This window comes from Sander vitreus, chromosome 6, assembly GCF_031162955.1.
Source record: "Sander vitreus isolate 19-12246 chromosome 6, sanVit1, whole genome shotgun sequence".
NCBI lineage: Eukaryota > Metazoa > Chordata > Actinopteri > Perciformes > Percidae > Sander > Sander vitreus.
This window is the reverse complement of record NC_135860.1, coordinates 16,454,075-16,470,831: the sequence shown is the minus strand read 5'-3', so window position 1 is coordinate 16,470,831 and position 16,757 is coordinate 16,454,075. Positions and strand designations below refer to the sequence as shown.

Here is a 16,757-nt window from a genome sequence, read left to right as displayed (position 1 = left end):
TCATCCGTGCTTCATAAGAAATCCCTAGATTGCTATATTGAAAACTTCTCCTACAGCCTACCTAGAGAGTGGTTGTCCTCTTCCTGGTCATATATGATCTAAGGGAGTGTTAGATGGCGTAAATGTGTTCTTAGGGTAGTGAGCTGTCAGACCTTTTGGCGAGAAAGATTGATCACACACAGGCTACCAGGGCTCTTTGTTTAGAGCCTGAGCAATAAACAGCCACCTTTCCTCTGCCTCACACTAAAGTGGCAAATCATTTCTACTATCCGCTATGTTATAACCAATAATGCTGAGATGTAAGGATGATGGCTTAGGTCAACATTATCCCTATGTGAAATAAAATAAATGAAATTGAATGTGGGACAGGGAGCTATAAACTGTGAAATGGTGATGACAAATGCCTGTTAAATAACCCAACTGCTTTCTTACATGACACAAAATATTGCGTTTTTTCCAGTAGATTTCCTATAATGACTTCAATGATAAAGTTCCTTTTAATGACAAAATGTAGCCTTTTGGAACGCTTAGATCAAATTACGCTAAATCTGATCTGATCTGTTGAACTCAAAATCACATTGAAATCATCTCTCTCTCTCTCTCTCTCTCTCTCTCTCTCTCTCTCTCTCTCTCCCCTGCGGTGTGTATTGGGGGAGGGGTGGGCATGTTGTTGGATGTCTGGTGCAGCTTTTCCTCTCCAAGAAAACCTTCAAGAAACTAACAAGATTAACGCCTTGGCACTGATAACGACTATGGGCTTCGCAGCATTATGAAACGCAAATGTGACTGCTGAAATGATTTGTGGAGTGCCACGCTACAAATAAATGAACAACACACACACACACACACACACACACACACACACAACGTAGCCTACCACAACTCGCGTGTACTCGTACGGCAAACTGCGTTGAGGCGCAAAGAAGGCACGGTTTTTGGGGGCGGGCAGTGGTGAACATACTGACCCCAAAAAATGTGTAAATAAAGCCACCCTACCCCAGGAATGAGGCGTTACTCCTCCGACTTTCTCGATCAATCACAGGGGACAGTGGCTTCTTTTGATAAAAACCCCAAATTGTCATTGGGCAGATGCAATCATGTGACAAGCAGCACGGTCTAATTCCAACCATGTCCTCATGAAAGCAATAGTTTATGGCATACAGGTCTCCATACGACTATAACGAGTTTAGTAGTTTATGACAATAAACTGCTTATTAATCTGAATCAACCTAAAACTCAGCGAAATTTCAACACAAGGAGGAGGAGATGAATTACGAATTTGGGCGAGAAAGTGGTTTTATCAACAGCCAGCCGTCGCTCGCTGAGTGCCTGACATCTCTCACTAACCCTGTCGGTGATGCATTTCAAAGTTCATCAATCAAGAGCTCGGAGCTTTCACAGTCGACAGTGATTCCTCCTCCTTTTGAGCAGACCATCCCCGGCCTTAACCCGGGAATCCACCCACGCCACAGCCACTCAAAGCAGCCGCTGCAGGCTGCATCCCTACCCGAGTACCCGTGGATGAAGGAGAAGAAAAGCATCAAGAGAAACCAGGCTGATGCTGCTGCTGCTGCTGCAACAACGACTGACTCCTCTCCACTCTACTTCTCCCCCCAAGGCAAGACATGATGATTAATAACCTCCATGTAAAAGGCTCCTCATTGTCTGAGGATTCCCCTCAGCAAGAAGCTGCATCCCGGGCCTTGTGCAACGTGGGCGTCCCTTTAAGCCAGTAGAGGATTTTGATTTAAGCATGCTTAATCTCATCAAGTAACGCACTGACTTGTGATGCAGTGTAAGAGTGTTAATGTTTGACAGTAATGGAGAGTGATAGATTATTCTTACGCGGGCCAGCAGCTGGCATGTTCATTAATCTTCACCCTCTGTCCTGTCCTGTCCACGCAGACCCATCATATTCTGCCTGGGGCCCATAAATCTTCCCAGTCCCGGTGCTGGCTTGCCACAAGTTTCACCCCATAGAGCTTGTTTTTTCTCCACATAGCCATACATACACAACTGTGTTGCTGTTTTATTTTTCGCCTGCTTTTCTCTAATTAAAATAAATAAAATCTTTGGTTTATTTTTTTTAGGTTCACCAGAGGGGCCAGAGGTTGGTGTTGGCGGTGGAGGGGCATCCCGGAGGTTGAGGACCGCGTATACCAACACCCAACTTCTGGAGCTGGAGAAGGAGTTTCATTATAACAAATACCTGTGCAGACCGAGGCGAGTGGAAATAGCTGCTTTGCTGGATTTAACAGAGAAGCAGGTGAAAGTGTGGTTTCAGAACAGGAGGATGAAGCACAAGAGGCAGACCCACTGCAAGGAGAACCGGGACAGTGAGGGGATATACGCGTGCCTGGACAACGGGCCGGAGGACGAGTTAGAGCAGGCGGCGGACAGCAGCGCAGCCGGGACGCTCCTGGAGAGGGAGAGGTATTTCCACCAAAATACCTTAACTTCACAACATTGTCCGAACGGGCACAATGGGGAGAACCAAAGCCCGGCTGTCACGCCATTGAACAGCTATGAGAAAAATCTGAAACATTTTCCTAACCCGGCACCCACTGTTCCTATCTGCGTGTCAACAATAGGCCCGGACAATGATAATTCCCCGGGCCTGGACGTCTCTTTGCAGGATTTCCAAGTTTTCTCATCTTCCTCCTCTTTCTCACCAAGTTTGTCAGATTCGGCACAAAGTCCCCTGTCTTTATCATCCGAAACTTTTGACCTTTTCTCAGAAACACTCACAACAATCGACCTGCAAAACTTGAGCCATTGAACGATGTTTTATTTGAATTCAGACACTTGTGTTCAGTTTATATGCTCAGTTTTAATAGATCTCACAAATAAGGTAAGTTAAAGCAAAAACAAAAAAGTACTATTTAGTCTGTATGGCAGTTTCTTCCATTGGGCTGCGAGAGGAGAGTTTATTTTTATATGGATTTCGACTATAACTGAGCAGAATAATTTTCTTGAAATAAAACTTTATATTGATGGGAATCAGCAGCGCTATTGTCTTATTTCACAGTAAGAAAGTTTTGAGAGCTCATTGATTTTAGGCCTATACGATAAAACATAAAAAATAGCCTACGTATATATGAGAATATTGGCCACAAGAAAAATGAATTATGCTCATGCATAATTCATAATGCTGAATGTCGTTTCTCACAGTATTCAAATCAAGATAATATAAACGGTTTAATTTAAACGCCACAGGATACTTTTTTTAAATTATAGTCTAAGTTAACATGTTCTTGTAGTATAAAGACTATTGATTATATAATCTCAAACTTCCCCAAAACTTTCATTTAAATTAGCCAAATATAGTGAACACAGAGCACTATGAGATACAAATACATTTGTAAAAAAGTGATATAAATGTAAAATTATATATAGTTGCATCCCAGTTTGTTTCAAATCTTTATTTTCATAGGTTTAGTTGAACGTTTTCTTTTTTTTTGACGTGACCATGCTTCTGGTACAGACCTCAGTGATTTATCTGACCTGGAGAAAAAAGCCGATTCATTACCTCCGCGTGTTCAAACCCAGAAAAAGAACATTTGCAGTGAGAATTGCCTGCTAGGAGTCCCAGGCCAAAAGCTATGACTTTTCTTGGCTCTGTAATTACATTTTATTGCCTATAAAACTCACAGCACTGAGGGGGCTTGTTTATAGCCCGATCTGCAGTGTAATACAATATTTTTGAATTTAGAATCGCGCCTTACAAAGCCAAAACTTTGTATGATTTAAAAATATAAAGTTAATTCAAAGCAGCCGACATAAGACAGAATGTATCTATTCTATTTGTTTATAGTAAATTGTTTTAATGAAGGTAAATGTATGTTAATCTGGACTAAGTCCCTGTTTACTGCAGAAGGAATTCTTCACACCGACCAGTTGAGCCTCTGCTCGTTAAAGCGCACACATAACAGCCGTGGTCACTGTGTCTTTATTAGGATACTGTTATTAAATGTTTAGTGGGAAATGGTCGATGGAAAGCCAGAGATTGTTCCAGGAATCACAACATTAACTATCACGCTGATCAATTATTCTGACCAGTGTCTGCAGGCAACATGAATCAGTGTATATAGCTATAGGATCTGTAGCTCAGGATTGTGCAGGTTGGACTAAGAGCCTCATAGCAAAAACAAAGTGAGGTGGTGAACTACTATTACTAAGATTTGCTGACTATGATGACTAATTGTGATCAATTGAAAATAGATAGGAGAAGTCTAAAGCCCAGGATGCAGAGGGGAGGATTTTGGTCAGATTTGGTTTGGTGCTGAAGCCACTGAGCTCATTTAAAATAGTAAGAGTGTCAGTGTATACAGTGTCTACAGGCTAGACTAAGCACAAATAGGCCTACATCTCATAGTTATTATTTATAAAGGCCAGGCCACTTATTCCTTAGCACACTCTGCTAGTTTATTTGACTGATAATGCTCATTCAATGGAGTGATAACATTCAAAATGAATGCCCAAAATAAAACATACATCATGTTGTATCTTTTTTCCTACATCCACAGGTTTCACCATGACAATGTGCATATTTAATCATTACATATTCAGACTTTGAATTATTTAATTTCTTTATTATGTATGGTTGTATGAATGAGTTTGGTGACTTTGAGCAGCTTGGTCAATGTGCAGTGAGTTTGAAAGAAAAGTAGATGAAAATGTATGGGAAACTAGATACAACACTTCACTATGCAGGTCCCTCCCTCCACACACACACACACACACACACACACACACACACACACACACACACACACACACACACACACACACACACACACACACACACACACACCAAACACACAGGTCAAAGGTCAAGCTGGCTCTCCTCTCCTCTCCAAGCTGGGAGGAACTACTGCCAGGTCAGGAGGGGGTCAGGTTTTGAATGACTGCAGAGGGTTTGTGGCTCATATTCTGCAATCAGAATATGAATGCGGAAACAATAACATTCATGCAGAATATGATCTGAGGTTTAATTTTGCATTAAGACGTGAGGAATGTGATTTTATCAATTACCCAAAGATCTAAAGGACTGGTAGTGCTCTTTTTCTCAGGATGATTCTGAAACATGTTAACACATGATATAACACAAAGATATGCATCACTGTCGGATCTCAATCATCAAAACATATAGGCTATTTTCCTCTCTGACACAAAGAGACAAAACAAAAAGACAAATAAGAAGATTAGATATTGTTTGGATGTTAAAGTCTTCCTGAAGCTGCTGGACTGAAACTGGAGTAAATAAAGTATTTCTGGGGGAGAGTCTGTGTGTCTGGCAACACTGACAAACACTGTCCACCACCTGCAGCAGAAGAAAAAGCTGAAGGTCTTCAGACAGCCCCTCCAGAGCTGCACTGACATTTCGGTCTCATTTCTCCACAATAACAAGCTATACAGTTCAAAGGCATGTCTTTAAACCTGGATTGGGGAATTCTGCTTGTCAAACGATGACTATGAATGATTGACACATTTATAAACAATATGACTAGCTGCTTTCACTGAATACACCGGGAGGCACAGGTTTGACTTGATGTTAGAGATGAGTTGTTTAGGAGGATTTACTCTTGCATCAGATAAGGAAGGAAAAATTTGTCTGTCATTGACTGTACAATAGAAACTGATTAACTTACAAACGTGATTTAGGAATAAACCAGTGCAGGCTCATTCAAACACTGTTGTTCAAAGACGAAAAAAAAAAACCTGGCGCAGAAAACCAGCAGAACAGTTTTATATAATTGCCTTCTCGACTATTAATGGCCCCTGTTTAGATTTACAATGTTGACATATTCATAAACCCAAAGTGCTTGCATCATTGTAAGACACTCCTAACGTGTCCAGTGAGTCAGTCACAGACTTAAGTGCCAGAGAAATATTATGTGGAATCAATCAAAAATATGATCATGCGTTATCCGCTGACTTTATTAGTCTGTAAAGACCCGTTGCTCCATTAAAGCATCAACTCCCCGTCATCAGTAGCAGTCAAAAACTATATACAATCACAAAAGCTGATAGGCCAATAAAAGTCAGTGTGGAATGGATGTTGAACAACAGGCAGGTTTCAGTGTTTTTTCTGCAGCGGAACCGTGTGGTCAGTTATAAATAATTAGCAGATTAACTTCCGTGTCCGTAAACTCATTGCTGCTTCCGTATCGTGTGAAGTGTTTTGCCCCGCCGGACTGGCCACCGCTCTCAGGAACTAAACTCTGACAACAATGCGTCCGATTCCCGAGGAGTTAACGACGCTCATTTCAGGTAAAACCTTCATATATGAATGTTTATTTGCACACAGTGGGCGGTTTTTCGTGTTCATTGAGGGCTTGTGTCACAAAACCCAGCTTAAAAGACACCGTTTAGTAAAAGAGGAAGCGCAAGCTCAATATGGATGTCTAAAGGTTTTAGTCAGAAAACCTACTTTAGTCCAGTTGCATCTTGTCAACACACCATTGCTGCTAATTCTTACATGCTTATGAGTATCAAACAATGCGCGGTTTGACGTCAAAGCTGCAAACTGCTGTGTTGTACTTATGTAATATGATCTCCAGCAGTACTGGGCCGTTTAACTGGCAAGATAAAACACCACAATCAGTAAGTGATATCAGATTGTATGAAGGATTTACCTGGTATTTTTTGTTTGATTTTTAGACCTAGAATATTTCCTCTGTGATGGATTAAAGGGAGAAAATCTAAGCAAAAAGGCAAAGGAGAAGAGGGAAGCCTTCATCAAACGGATTAAAGAGGTCAAATTGGGGTATGTCTGTTTGCATAGTAAATCAGAGTTCCCTGTGTTTTGGAGTTTGGTTATAAATGTGTCACTTAAGTGAATATTTAAAGATTCTAATGCAAAATGTGAAAATTGTTAACATCCATTTACTGTCTCCCCAACAGTTTCCCACAAGATTTCAAGGACAGAAGTGAGTGTTACACTGGGGCCACACAATTTTATATCCATGTGGTTCCCAACCTGAGGGTCGGGACCCACACAAGAGGTCACAACATGAATCTAAGGGGTCACAAGATGAGTTGAATTATATCATGATACACCCATTGAAATGTATTCTCATTTTCAAAAATGATGTTTACCAACTCAGAATATAAGATCAATTTTGATACACAATTCTTTTCAGACTTTTCTCTGTTATTTGTTCTTTTTTTTTAGGTAAAATACTGTATTGTGCTTTTAAAACTTCTCCAAACAGTGTGACAAGGGAAAATCACTCGTCAAATGAAATGCTTGCACCTCGTAGATACGCACAACAGGTTGGAAACCACTGTGTAAAAATATCACATGTACCATTACTACACAGCACTTTCTGTTTACTCATAGGTGGAGATGAGGAGGATGATGAGGAGGAAGTTGACAGCAACAATGATGCAGGATCGCTGCAGTCAGAGCGCACAGACAAGGATGAAGAGGCTTGCGAAGGTAAGCCACAAGCACTTAGCAGACATCCACAAGTTGACTTGCTAACTGCTAACTGTGGATTAAAGTATTGGAAATTGCATCTTGTCATGAAAGTGCAGGCTAGAAATCGTTGGGTCTGCTCCTTAGAGAAAGTGACTTTGAGTGGCACAATGAGGGAGACATTCCAACTGTAGCTTGGCAACATACTTGGGAAGCAATTTGGGGGCACAACTGCTTCTCCCACCACCTCTTTCACCCCACCCCTTTGACAGCTAGAGCATGCTTTATTGCTCTCAGCCACAGTCTGGGGACTGAACATTACTGCCATGGTTTGTAGTTTGAGAAACAACATGCCTCAATATACTGTACGGTAGCTTTAACCCCGTATGCCCCATCATGGCAATATTTAAGATTTTGTGTTTACTTTTATAAACAGAGTATCAGGGAAATGCTTGTGAAATGGCTATTAGTGGTCTGGGGTTTATGGTCTTCAAGCAGCTGCCAGTTTTATGGCTGCTCTTTCACACAAAGCAACTTTGACACAGCAGTTGAACATTTGCATTGAAGTTGCACGCTGCAAGGGGAATCTCCTCCAGTGAGAGGCAAAACATTGCTTAGTGGAGCCTCCGTGGATCAGTCAAACAAATGCATGATAAACATATGTGAAGAATACATGACGTTAGTCAGAAACCCAGATGTTTATCTTTTAAGATTTTAAAAACAAATGTAATTTTCACTTTTGCATATTAAAAACACTTTGAAAGGATAATGGGTTTCCTCAACTGTTCTCCAGGTGCCCAGCAGTCCCCACCTGTGGCAGCTCAGGACCTGACGTCTGTCTTTAAAGCGGGATACCTTGAGAAGCGCAGAAAGGGCGAGTGCTCTGCTGATAAGATAAATATACATGTTTTAATGGAGAGGATGTCGCAGACTTACATTTGCAAGCTCCAAAAAAATATTGATGTTGTGTTTTGACCTACAAGGACCTCTTCAGGCAAAACATCCATGTGAACAAAAAGCTGGATTTGTTTTCTGTATAAAGACAAAAATGACAGCTCCACCTACAAATAGGATATCACATGCTATACCACCCAAACTCCCATTGGAATTTTCAATTTCTTTTGCAAAACACAGCTCTAATTGCCCTCTAAATAAATAAACCAGAAAATGATCTATCTCTTACAGTTTGAGATTATTGTTGGTTTTCCCTCCACAGATCACAGTTTTTTTGGCACCGAATGGCAGAAGAGATGGTGCGCTCTTAATCATCACACATTCTACTATTATGGCAGTGAGAGAGGTACTTTTTCACACATATCATCCCACTCAATTATGAATCACATACTGTTTGAGAAAATCAAAGTGGATGGATATTTGACATTCTGCTGTTGTTGTATCTGAACCATTAATGATGAAGTTTTAATTTCCTCTAACCAGACAAGCAGCAGAAGGGGGAGTTCAGTATCGACGGGTACACTGTCAAAATGAACAGCACTTTACGGAAAGACTCAAAGAAAGACTGTTGCTTTGAAATTACGGCTCCAGACAAGCGAGTCTATCAGGTACGCTCGTCTCATGGTGATGATTTGAGTCACTGCTGTTCTAAGTGTATACTTCCTAATTGAAAAACAAATGTGGACTTGAGATGTGCCATGTTAAAAACTTGGCACGGAATGTGTGTACATGCACTTCATTAAGTCGTTATTTAAAAAAAACTATTCATTCATTTTACACTGCTGCCTTTGCAATGGCTCAATCTGACACGCATATTTAAAACGTTGAAATGAGTGTTTCTAACATTCAGGCTCTTCCATGTGGAACATTTTACTATGCATAAATGCAGTATTATTTGTTTATGTTAATTAATATATGTAGAACTGAACATTGCACTGATGGCAGTTTTCATTTCTTTCCTCTTTCATCACAGTTTTGTGCGTCATCGGTGAAAGAGGCGGAGGAGTGGGTGAAACAGATAGACTTTGTTTTGAGAGGTTTGAAACATAAGAACTCATCATAATGCTTTTAAGTGTGTGTGTGTGTGTGTGTGTGTGTGTGTGTGTGTGTGTGTGTGTGTGTGTGTGTGTGTGTAAAATCAAATGCTCTATGTTCCCCTGTTTGTAGATATGACGGGCATCATCCCAGAAGATGAAGAGGAGGAACAGGAAGTGTACGATGACGTTGGAGCTATAGAAGATACAGCCGACTCTGAGCCGATCGACGAAGACATCTATGAAGAGCTCCCAGGTCCGATCCATGCTTTGTATCACTGTGACGATCTGTGTTGTCTTACAGAACATGAAAACTTGGAACATTTTCAGTTATTGCATATTTCTCTGCCTGCAACGTATACAGAGGAGCATAGCTTTTAAATTATTACACACCAATCCATCAATATCTTATTTCTCCAGAGGATGACATGCCCACTCCAGCAAAGCCTCCTCCAAAGGTGGAACCAGCCAGCAAAGCTGCTCCTCCTGCTGCTTCAGGTACACATTACCAAAATTAGTGTTTGGACTGCATGGATGTGAGTGGTGTATTTAGTTTTTGGATTAGAAGATGGTAAGAAAGGATGGGACTGTGATCAACAAATTAACATTCTGTCACTTAATCGTTTTTTTGTGCTGTGAGCAAACTTAACTTTCTAAGCCACAGTTGAGAAGAAGTGACATTTACAAAGGAAGTTTCTGTGAACATTTGCAACTGACAGTTAACACAATGCTGGAAATAACTGTTGGCCTAATTGGCCAACTTCCTTTTTACAATAAGTGACGTATTAAAGTTCTGCAAGTGCAGAAATAGCATGCTATCTATCTCCATCTACTGTATCTATGTAAACATACCCACAACTAGGGCTTGACTGATATTGGGCTTTTTGAGACCAATATTGATTTTAGAGGGGAAAGATTCACGGATTACCAATATGTGGCCGATATAGTGACGTTTTGAGCTGGAATGGAAACAGACTACTTCTATGTGGATTATGTACCTAATGTTGCACTGATTATCACTATGCAAAGGTACTCAGAAGGCTGCTTTCTGCTTTATTAAAGAATATTTCTCATTATTATACATGCAATGCATTACATTGTCAACCAATTCTGGAAATGAACACTGAGAAAATAAATAAAAATAAAATAAATAGCTAAATTAAAATCATGTTCAGTATCAGTCAGTTGTGGATGAAAGAAGAAATAAAAAATAAAATAAATAGATACAGTATATGAAACCATTTCTAAATTACCCCAAGCTTTTTTTTCTGCATCATATGTTCTTTAAAAAAGGTTTTCGTATTGGTGCATAGCCGAAAACGAATACGGCGATACCAATATGTCTGTGATGGTATCAGCCAACCGATATATCTCTAGCTCTACGCACATTAGCACACATTGGGGGTCGCCTACAAACAGGAAATGGTCCCACTTCAAATCAATAATTAGGCTGAGAGCTGGAAACTCTAACTGCTAAGACACTAGCTGTGTCCTTACTCCCACTACTTACTAATTGTATACAGCATTCTATAATGTACTATTTATAGTGTGCTGTTTTTTGCAGTTAGTAAAACACAAATCACCATACTTATCATTTCATATAAACAGAAAATGATGTGCTCTGCTAAGACGAAACGATTATTTTGATTACCGATTGATCATTTTTATCTACATTTTAGAAAATTGTAAGTCCAAGTTGAAGTCCTCAAATGTCTTGTTTTGTCTGACCAACAGTCAAAACCCAAAGAGACTTTAAAGAGATATGATATGATAAAATGATATAAAAAAGAGACAACCCTCACAATAGAGAAGCTAAAACCAGAGAACTTTTGACACTGAAAATTTAACCCAACAAAGACTAAGCTAGATAATGGTTATTTTGTCTTTTGAGGTGTTCCTAGAGCTGTTTTACCTCCATCCACAATTAGTCTTTGTCCGTTGTGGGAGAATAGCGTCCATCAACAGCACACTCAAATCAGTGTTTTTGTAATTTGCATACTCACTGTTTTGAGTAATTTGTGTCTCTTTGCCAGTGTGAACATACTACATACTTAAAACCTAGCATTTAGTATTAACTTGGCACACAGCTGCTGTCTGCCTCAGTTCGGTTTTAGGCTCTCCACTGCCTCCTGTTGGTTTTGCTGCACACAAACGATCACTTATGTGTCAGACCTGTACACTTAATGTGTTATACTCTCAGTAGAAAATAAATATTTTGTGTATCTTTCCCCTTTTCCACCCAGTTAATAAGAGCAGAGATAAGAACACAGACTACCCCAACTTCTACCAGGGCTTATGGGACTGTACAGGGGACCACTCAGATGAGTTGTCCTTCAACCGTGGAGATGCCATCTATATCCTGAGCAAGGTATGGTTAGGAGAACCCTCCTTGTCAGAGGTAAAACATTGATTTGTCCCTTGCTGAGTGTTTTCATGATGCATGGGTAGCCAGGATGAGCTCAAACCCAACTGTGATGTGACAAGGTTTGTAGTTAAAGGGGTTCTGCTGGTGTCAGACCACCTAAAGTGAGTTATTTCACGGCCCTCAGAGAAACCGACTGTTCATATCCTTTACCGGCAGCACCTGGCCCACCGCCTGGAGGTGGACGGCTGATGGTTAGAGGCAGACGGGACTAGGTTTCCCTCTCTGGCACTGTGATGGGGATTAGTTGTGTCACAACGGAAACTGTTCTAGTGCTGCTGGCGGAGGCTGGGCTTAGCTGGCACACAGCGCCATTCCATCACTTCCATCTGGACTGTTTCAGCACGCTGCTGCCATGCCAGGCGGTGAGCAGCACTCAGCCCACACACCTCTTAGACGTCTCTCTCACCTCGCCAAATAGGAATGTGTGTTCTCAGGAAACCCAGGCTCAGTCCACCACTCTGTTTCAGAGCAGGTGAGGACGTGTCGTGGACGCACAATTTCCGAGGCTTGTCGGCTAGGCGTGGGTGCCAGTTATTGAGGACTGAGGGGCCGTTCTTTACCTTTTATTATGTAACTAAACAGGAGCCCTTTTGTGCTTAACTGGTTCATATGAATATCGAGTTGGATTTTAATGTAATTTATTTAACAAGCTTTTTTTTGAACACTGCACTGTAATAAGTCAAGGAATTGTATATTTTTACCGATGCATGTCGACCCTGTGGTTTGTGTAAAGAAAGAAAAGAAAAAAAGGTGTGAAATGTGCACCATCTAGACTGGCTATATTTCCTGTCTGGTTTGGGTTGTATGGTGCATGAAATCAACTGAGACGCGCTGTTGTCAACTGGCCTTTCCAAATTCAAGTCTGCCATCTAGTGGCACCTCAACGCCATTAAGACTTAAAAAATGTGACTGATGAGATCCAAAAATGATTTATTTGTAAAAACCTGAATTATAATTTAGACTAATAATTACATTTCTTTTTCAGCCAGGATCGTACGATGTAGGCTGCAACTACAGATTTCTTTTTCTTTTTTTTATTAATTACTGTTTATTTTTCTGATTTATAGATTAAATGCATAGTCTATAAAATGTCAGAAAATAGTGAGCCTGAGTTGACATGTTTAGATTTTTTTTGTCTGACTAATCAGGCATCAATTTTTCACATTTGAGGAGCAGAAACACGCAAAAAAAAACCCAAAAAACGAAAAAACAACTCACGCTAATGATGGATAATCAAAATTGTTAATCTACTGCTGACCAGCTAATTGATTAATTGATTTAGCACTAATGGAAGGAAACCAATGCACAAAGCAGACAGACACCATCAATGGTCATTGGCCAAATGCCTGTTTATGACACGTTCTTCGTGTGGAAAAGGACCAAGAATCAAGTTGCCCTTTCACTCAGACTGGGAGTGCCATTAGCTGAAACCTTGGTGTTGGGGGTTGTGGCCTGCTGCGAGGGCAATGACCATAAAACCTGTCTGGACTGCAGCAGCCAGCTGCAGCTAAAGGGACAGTCGACCCCCCCAATTCTCCTTTCTCCCTCTTCCCTGTGTCCCTCCCCCATTCCACAGGCCAGAAATAGCTGTAGTGTTACAGCTGCGAGACCCCCCAGTCAGGACCCTGGGTGTTGATTATAGGGCCTGACTGGAAGTGAGGGAGAGTGTGTTATCCGGATATGCTGCACCACCCCTTGATCTCCCCCCAAGTCACAGCACATAAAACAAATCGAGGGATGTAACATTTCACTTAACTTAAGTGGCTAGATGGGTTGATAAAAAGTAAACGCTGTGCAAACATGTTGCTGCTGTCGTTATCGTGCCTGCACATCTTTTCACCTTATCACCGTTGTACAGTTTGTGCTTGTAAGCTGAAGCATCAGCTGTGGAGCGTTTCATTTGGACAAAGTCATAAAATGATGGAACAGTTTATCCGGTTTTGTGTTAAAGTGTGTGTAGTCACAGTGTGTGCTATATTAGTCTTCCACAGCTCCGTATAGATGTTCTCATGTTGTGTCCCACACTCACTCAAGTAGGACTTATTTGTCAGCCAGAACTACACAATGAGGTGTTGCTGTTTTTCAAAGGCTAGCTGCAGGAAGTCATAACGTGCACCCACACGCACTCCGTCTAGCACCATCTTACACGCACTTCATGTCAATCTGCTATATTACCCCTCAGGGGCTTGTACAATGTCATTTTAATCATGTTTGTTTCTTGTGATGTTTAATTTGCTGTTAATAATTTAGATGTACTAATTACTTTTTACTGTATGCATGTCCTGTGTATAAATAATTGACATGGAAAGCAAGTCAAGCACCTTTTTTTCTGACATGATGAATGATCCACCAAACAATGGTCAATGCTAGCCATCACTATTGTTATTGTAATGTTTTTGTGTCTAATACTACCATAAGATCACTACCATTCAATACTCTCTCCTGGGAATAACTGGACACAGATGTGGTTCCTCCTCGTCCCTGAGTTTTGGCATAGATTTGAAACATTGTGCAGGTTCCTCTTCCTTCAACCTTGTCAGATTGTGATCTCCAGTTCTGATTCATGCCCTGGGAAGACTTTGATGTGGGGTCAGGCTCTTGGCCAGAGAGAGAGAGAGAGAGAGAGGGAGGTATTCTCCTCTTGTCTCAGATCTCTCCCCACAGCATCCCCCTCACATCTCTGCATGCTGACAGCCATTTGGAGCTATTACTTGTCATGCTGTGACAGATTTATGTGTGATGTGCTTTACACACACTGAGGTTTTTGTGTGGAGCGGAGGGATGTGTGTGCAGTCTCAAAACCGACAGCGGGTAGAAAGGCAGGACAGGGAACAAGAGATGTGAATTGTTGATGGGATGTCGATGTTGTTTGGGAGGTGGGAGTAAACAGTGAGTGAACAGAAGAGATCTTGTGAATAGTTAACAGGTAATGCTGGTAAGAAAAGTGCTTGCAGCCAGTATTCGTGAGATGACAGGGAATGAGGGCTGGGGAGAGATGGGGAATGACATGCAGCTAAGGTCCCCAACCGGACACAAACCGAGGATGTTGTGGGTCACAGTTGGCGTCCTAAACCTATGCCACCAGGGCACCATATCCTTGCTAGTCTCGCATTGCCAGACCTATCTCCACAGCGCTGCGGAGTAAGGTCTGGCTACACCACACATACATTCTAGGATGGGAGAAAAAACTCTGGGTTGTTTGCATTTCTTTAAACTAAGAAAAAAAAAAAACCCACATACGATATTAAATGAAGTTAACTGGTCACACAATACAGTAATGTGAGCTATTTGAATTATCTGCATGCATGGTTAAACATAATTTGCTCTTACCAGTGTATCACAGTGTGTACTTTGTCCATAGCATATCCCCACCAATCATTCCCAAAACATCCCAGTTAAAGAGTAAATGCTGTAAAAATATTCTTTGTAAATCTTTACAATCATTCCCCGAAAGAACCAAGCAGGCCTGCCCTATTGCACAATCCAAATTTTCTTCAAAGTTTTCCATTTTCACCGTGTAGCTTGCTAGCTCGATGTTTGTTGTTGTTTCCCAAAGTGAACACAGTTTGAGAACGGGAATACACAGAAAGTGAAAGCAGAGGGACATCCGGCGTGTACCAGGCAATTATCCTGGAAATGTACTTCTGTTGATCCAGACTATATCCTTGCTAATTCTGACTTCATCTGTTAAACATACTGTCAGTCTCAATGACACCAAAGTAACATAGCTGCTTTCTGTACATATGGAGCTTTCCCATCAGACAACATTTTACATTTTAAGATATACCTCAACTTTGTGGTGTGATGATTGATGGTGATATTTACTGATGACTACATGAATTAAAGAGATTTCCACCGCAGGCTAAAACCACTGCACCTTGGCTAAGAAGATGATGGTTATAAAAAATAGATACAAATGCACTTGCATGTTTCACTTACATGTGGCACTTTGTAGTTTGGCTTATTTGAAGCTAGCACTTATTAGAAGTCGCTTTGGATAAAAATGTCATCTAAATGAAATGTTATGTAGATATGAGGAAATGTGTTACCTCAACACACTCTTATCATTATCTTAATGGTCCAATTTTTCCTGTTTCCAGGAGTATCAGAACTATGGCTGGTGGGTCGGAGAGAAGAATGGAATTGTAGGAATCGTCCCCAAAGATTTCCTGATGGAGCTTTACGCTATATAAATACACCCCATGTAAGTTGCTCAGACCTCGTGACTGCACTGAACAAGTTTCTTCCACTTGTTTGAATATCAAAATATATAACTGGAGGTAATCCACTATATTTAAATAAATGTGTCGTTTTCAGGATCATTCCCTCTTATATCCACAAGAGACTGATGACTGGATGCAACTATTTTCATACGACTGAAATACATATTTGAAAGTATATTTCTACATTATATGCATGTTGCACTGCTTGTTCATATTTATATCCTATCCAAGATAGATATAGTTTTTCCGCACCATTTCATGCACTGTTTTTGGTAAATTTGGTAATTGCAAATGGCAAGATTAAAAGAAGATTCAGACATATTGGTTGTATCTGAGCATTTTTTCAATATTTAACCTGTGATTTAAGCCACAAGGTGGCAATAGAGTCTCTTCAAAGGTCATAGATTACTACCTCTGTAACAGATGTTCGTGACCGAAATGCCACATGCCAGTTTTTGTTGCTGTGGGACACACATTCTGGATGGAGGTTTGTGTTTTCTGGAGGAAAGAAACATTAACAATTTCAGGCCAATGCCAATATCAAATCCTGTGTTCACACCAAATATGTGTACACAACCCTCTGGATAAATTAAGAAATATTTATTTCTGTTTAAAAATTAGTTTATTTGTCTGGTCAGCACTTTAGTTCCGAGCATCAAAGGGACACTGGGCTTATTTGATGGCACCTGAGAGACTTT

At 40.7% G+C, this 16,757-nt stretch overlaps 2 protein-coding genes across 2 annotated transcripts; both read left to right on the top strand.

Moving 5' to 3' along the window:
- The first annotated feature begins 1,266 nt into the window (after positions 1 to 1,266).
- hoxa2b (homeobox A2b) lies at positions 1,267 to 2,779 on the top strand. The gene is made up of 2 exons (XM_078251877.1): positions 1,267 to 1,618; positions 2,100 to 2,779. The coding sequence occupies exons 1-2, from the start codon at positions 1,267 to 1,269 to the stop codon at positions 2,777 to 2,779; spliced, it is 1,032 nt and encodes a 343-aa protein (XP_078108003.1).
- Positions 2,780 to 6,142: 3,363 nt separating this feature from the next.
- Positions 6,143 to 16,380, top strand: skap2 (src kinase associated phosphoprotein 2). The gene is made up of 13 exons (XM_078253130.1): positions 6,143 to 6,273; positions 6,664 to 6,769; positions 6,907 to 6,932; positions 7,346 to 7,444; positions 8,217 to 8,297; positions 8,640 to 8,723; positions 8,861 to 8,985; positions 9,351 to 9,414; positions 9,545 to 9,667; positions 9,832 to 9,909; positions 11,655 to 11,779; positions 15,937 to 16,040; positions 16,154 to 16,380. Exons 1-12 carry the CDS (start codon positions 6,234 to 6,236, stop codon positions 16,027 to 16,029), a joined length of 1,044 nt encoding a protein of 347 aa, XP_078109256.1. The 5' UTR covers positions 6,143 to 6,233; the 3' UTR covers positions 16,030 to 16,040; positions 16,154 to 16,380.
- Positions 16,381 to 16,757: the final 377 nt, after the last annotated feature.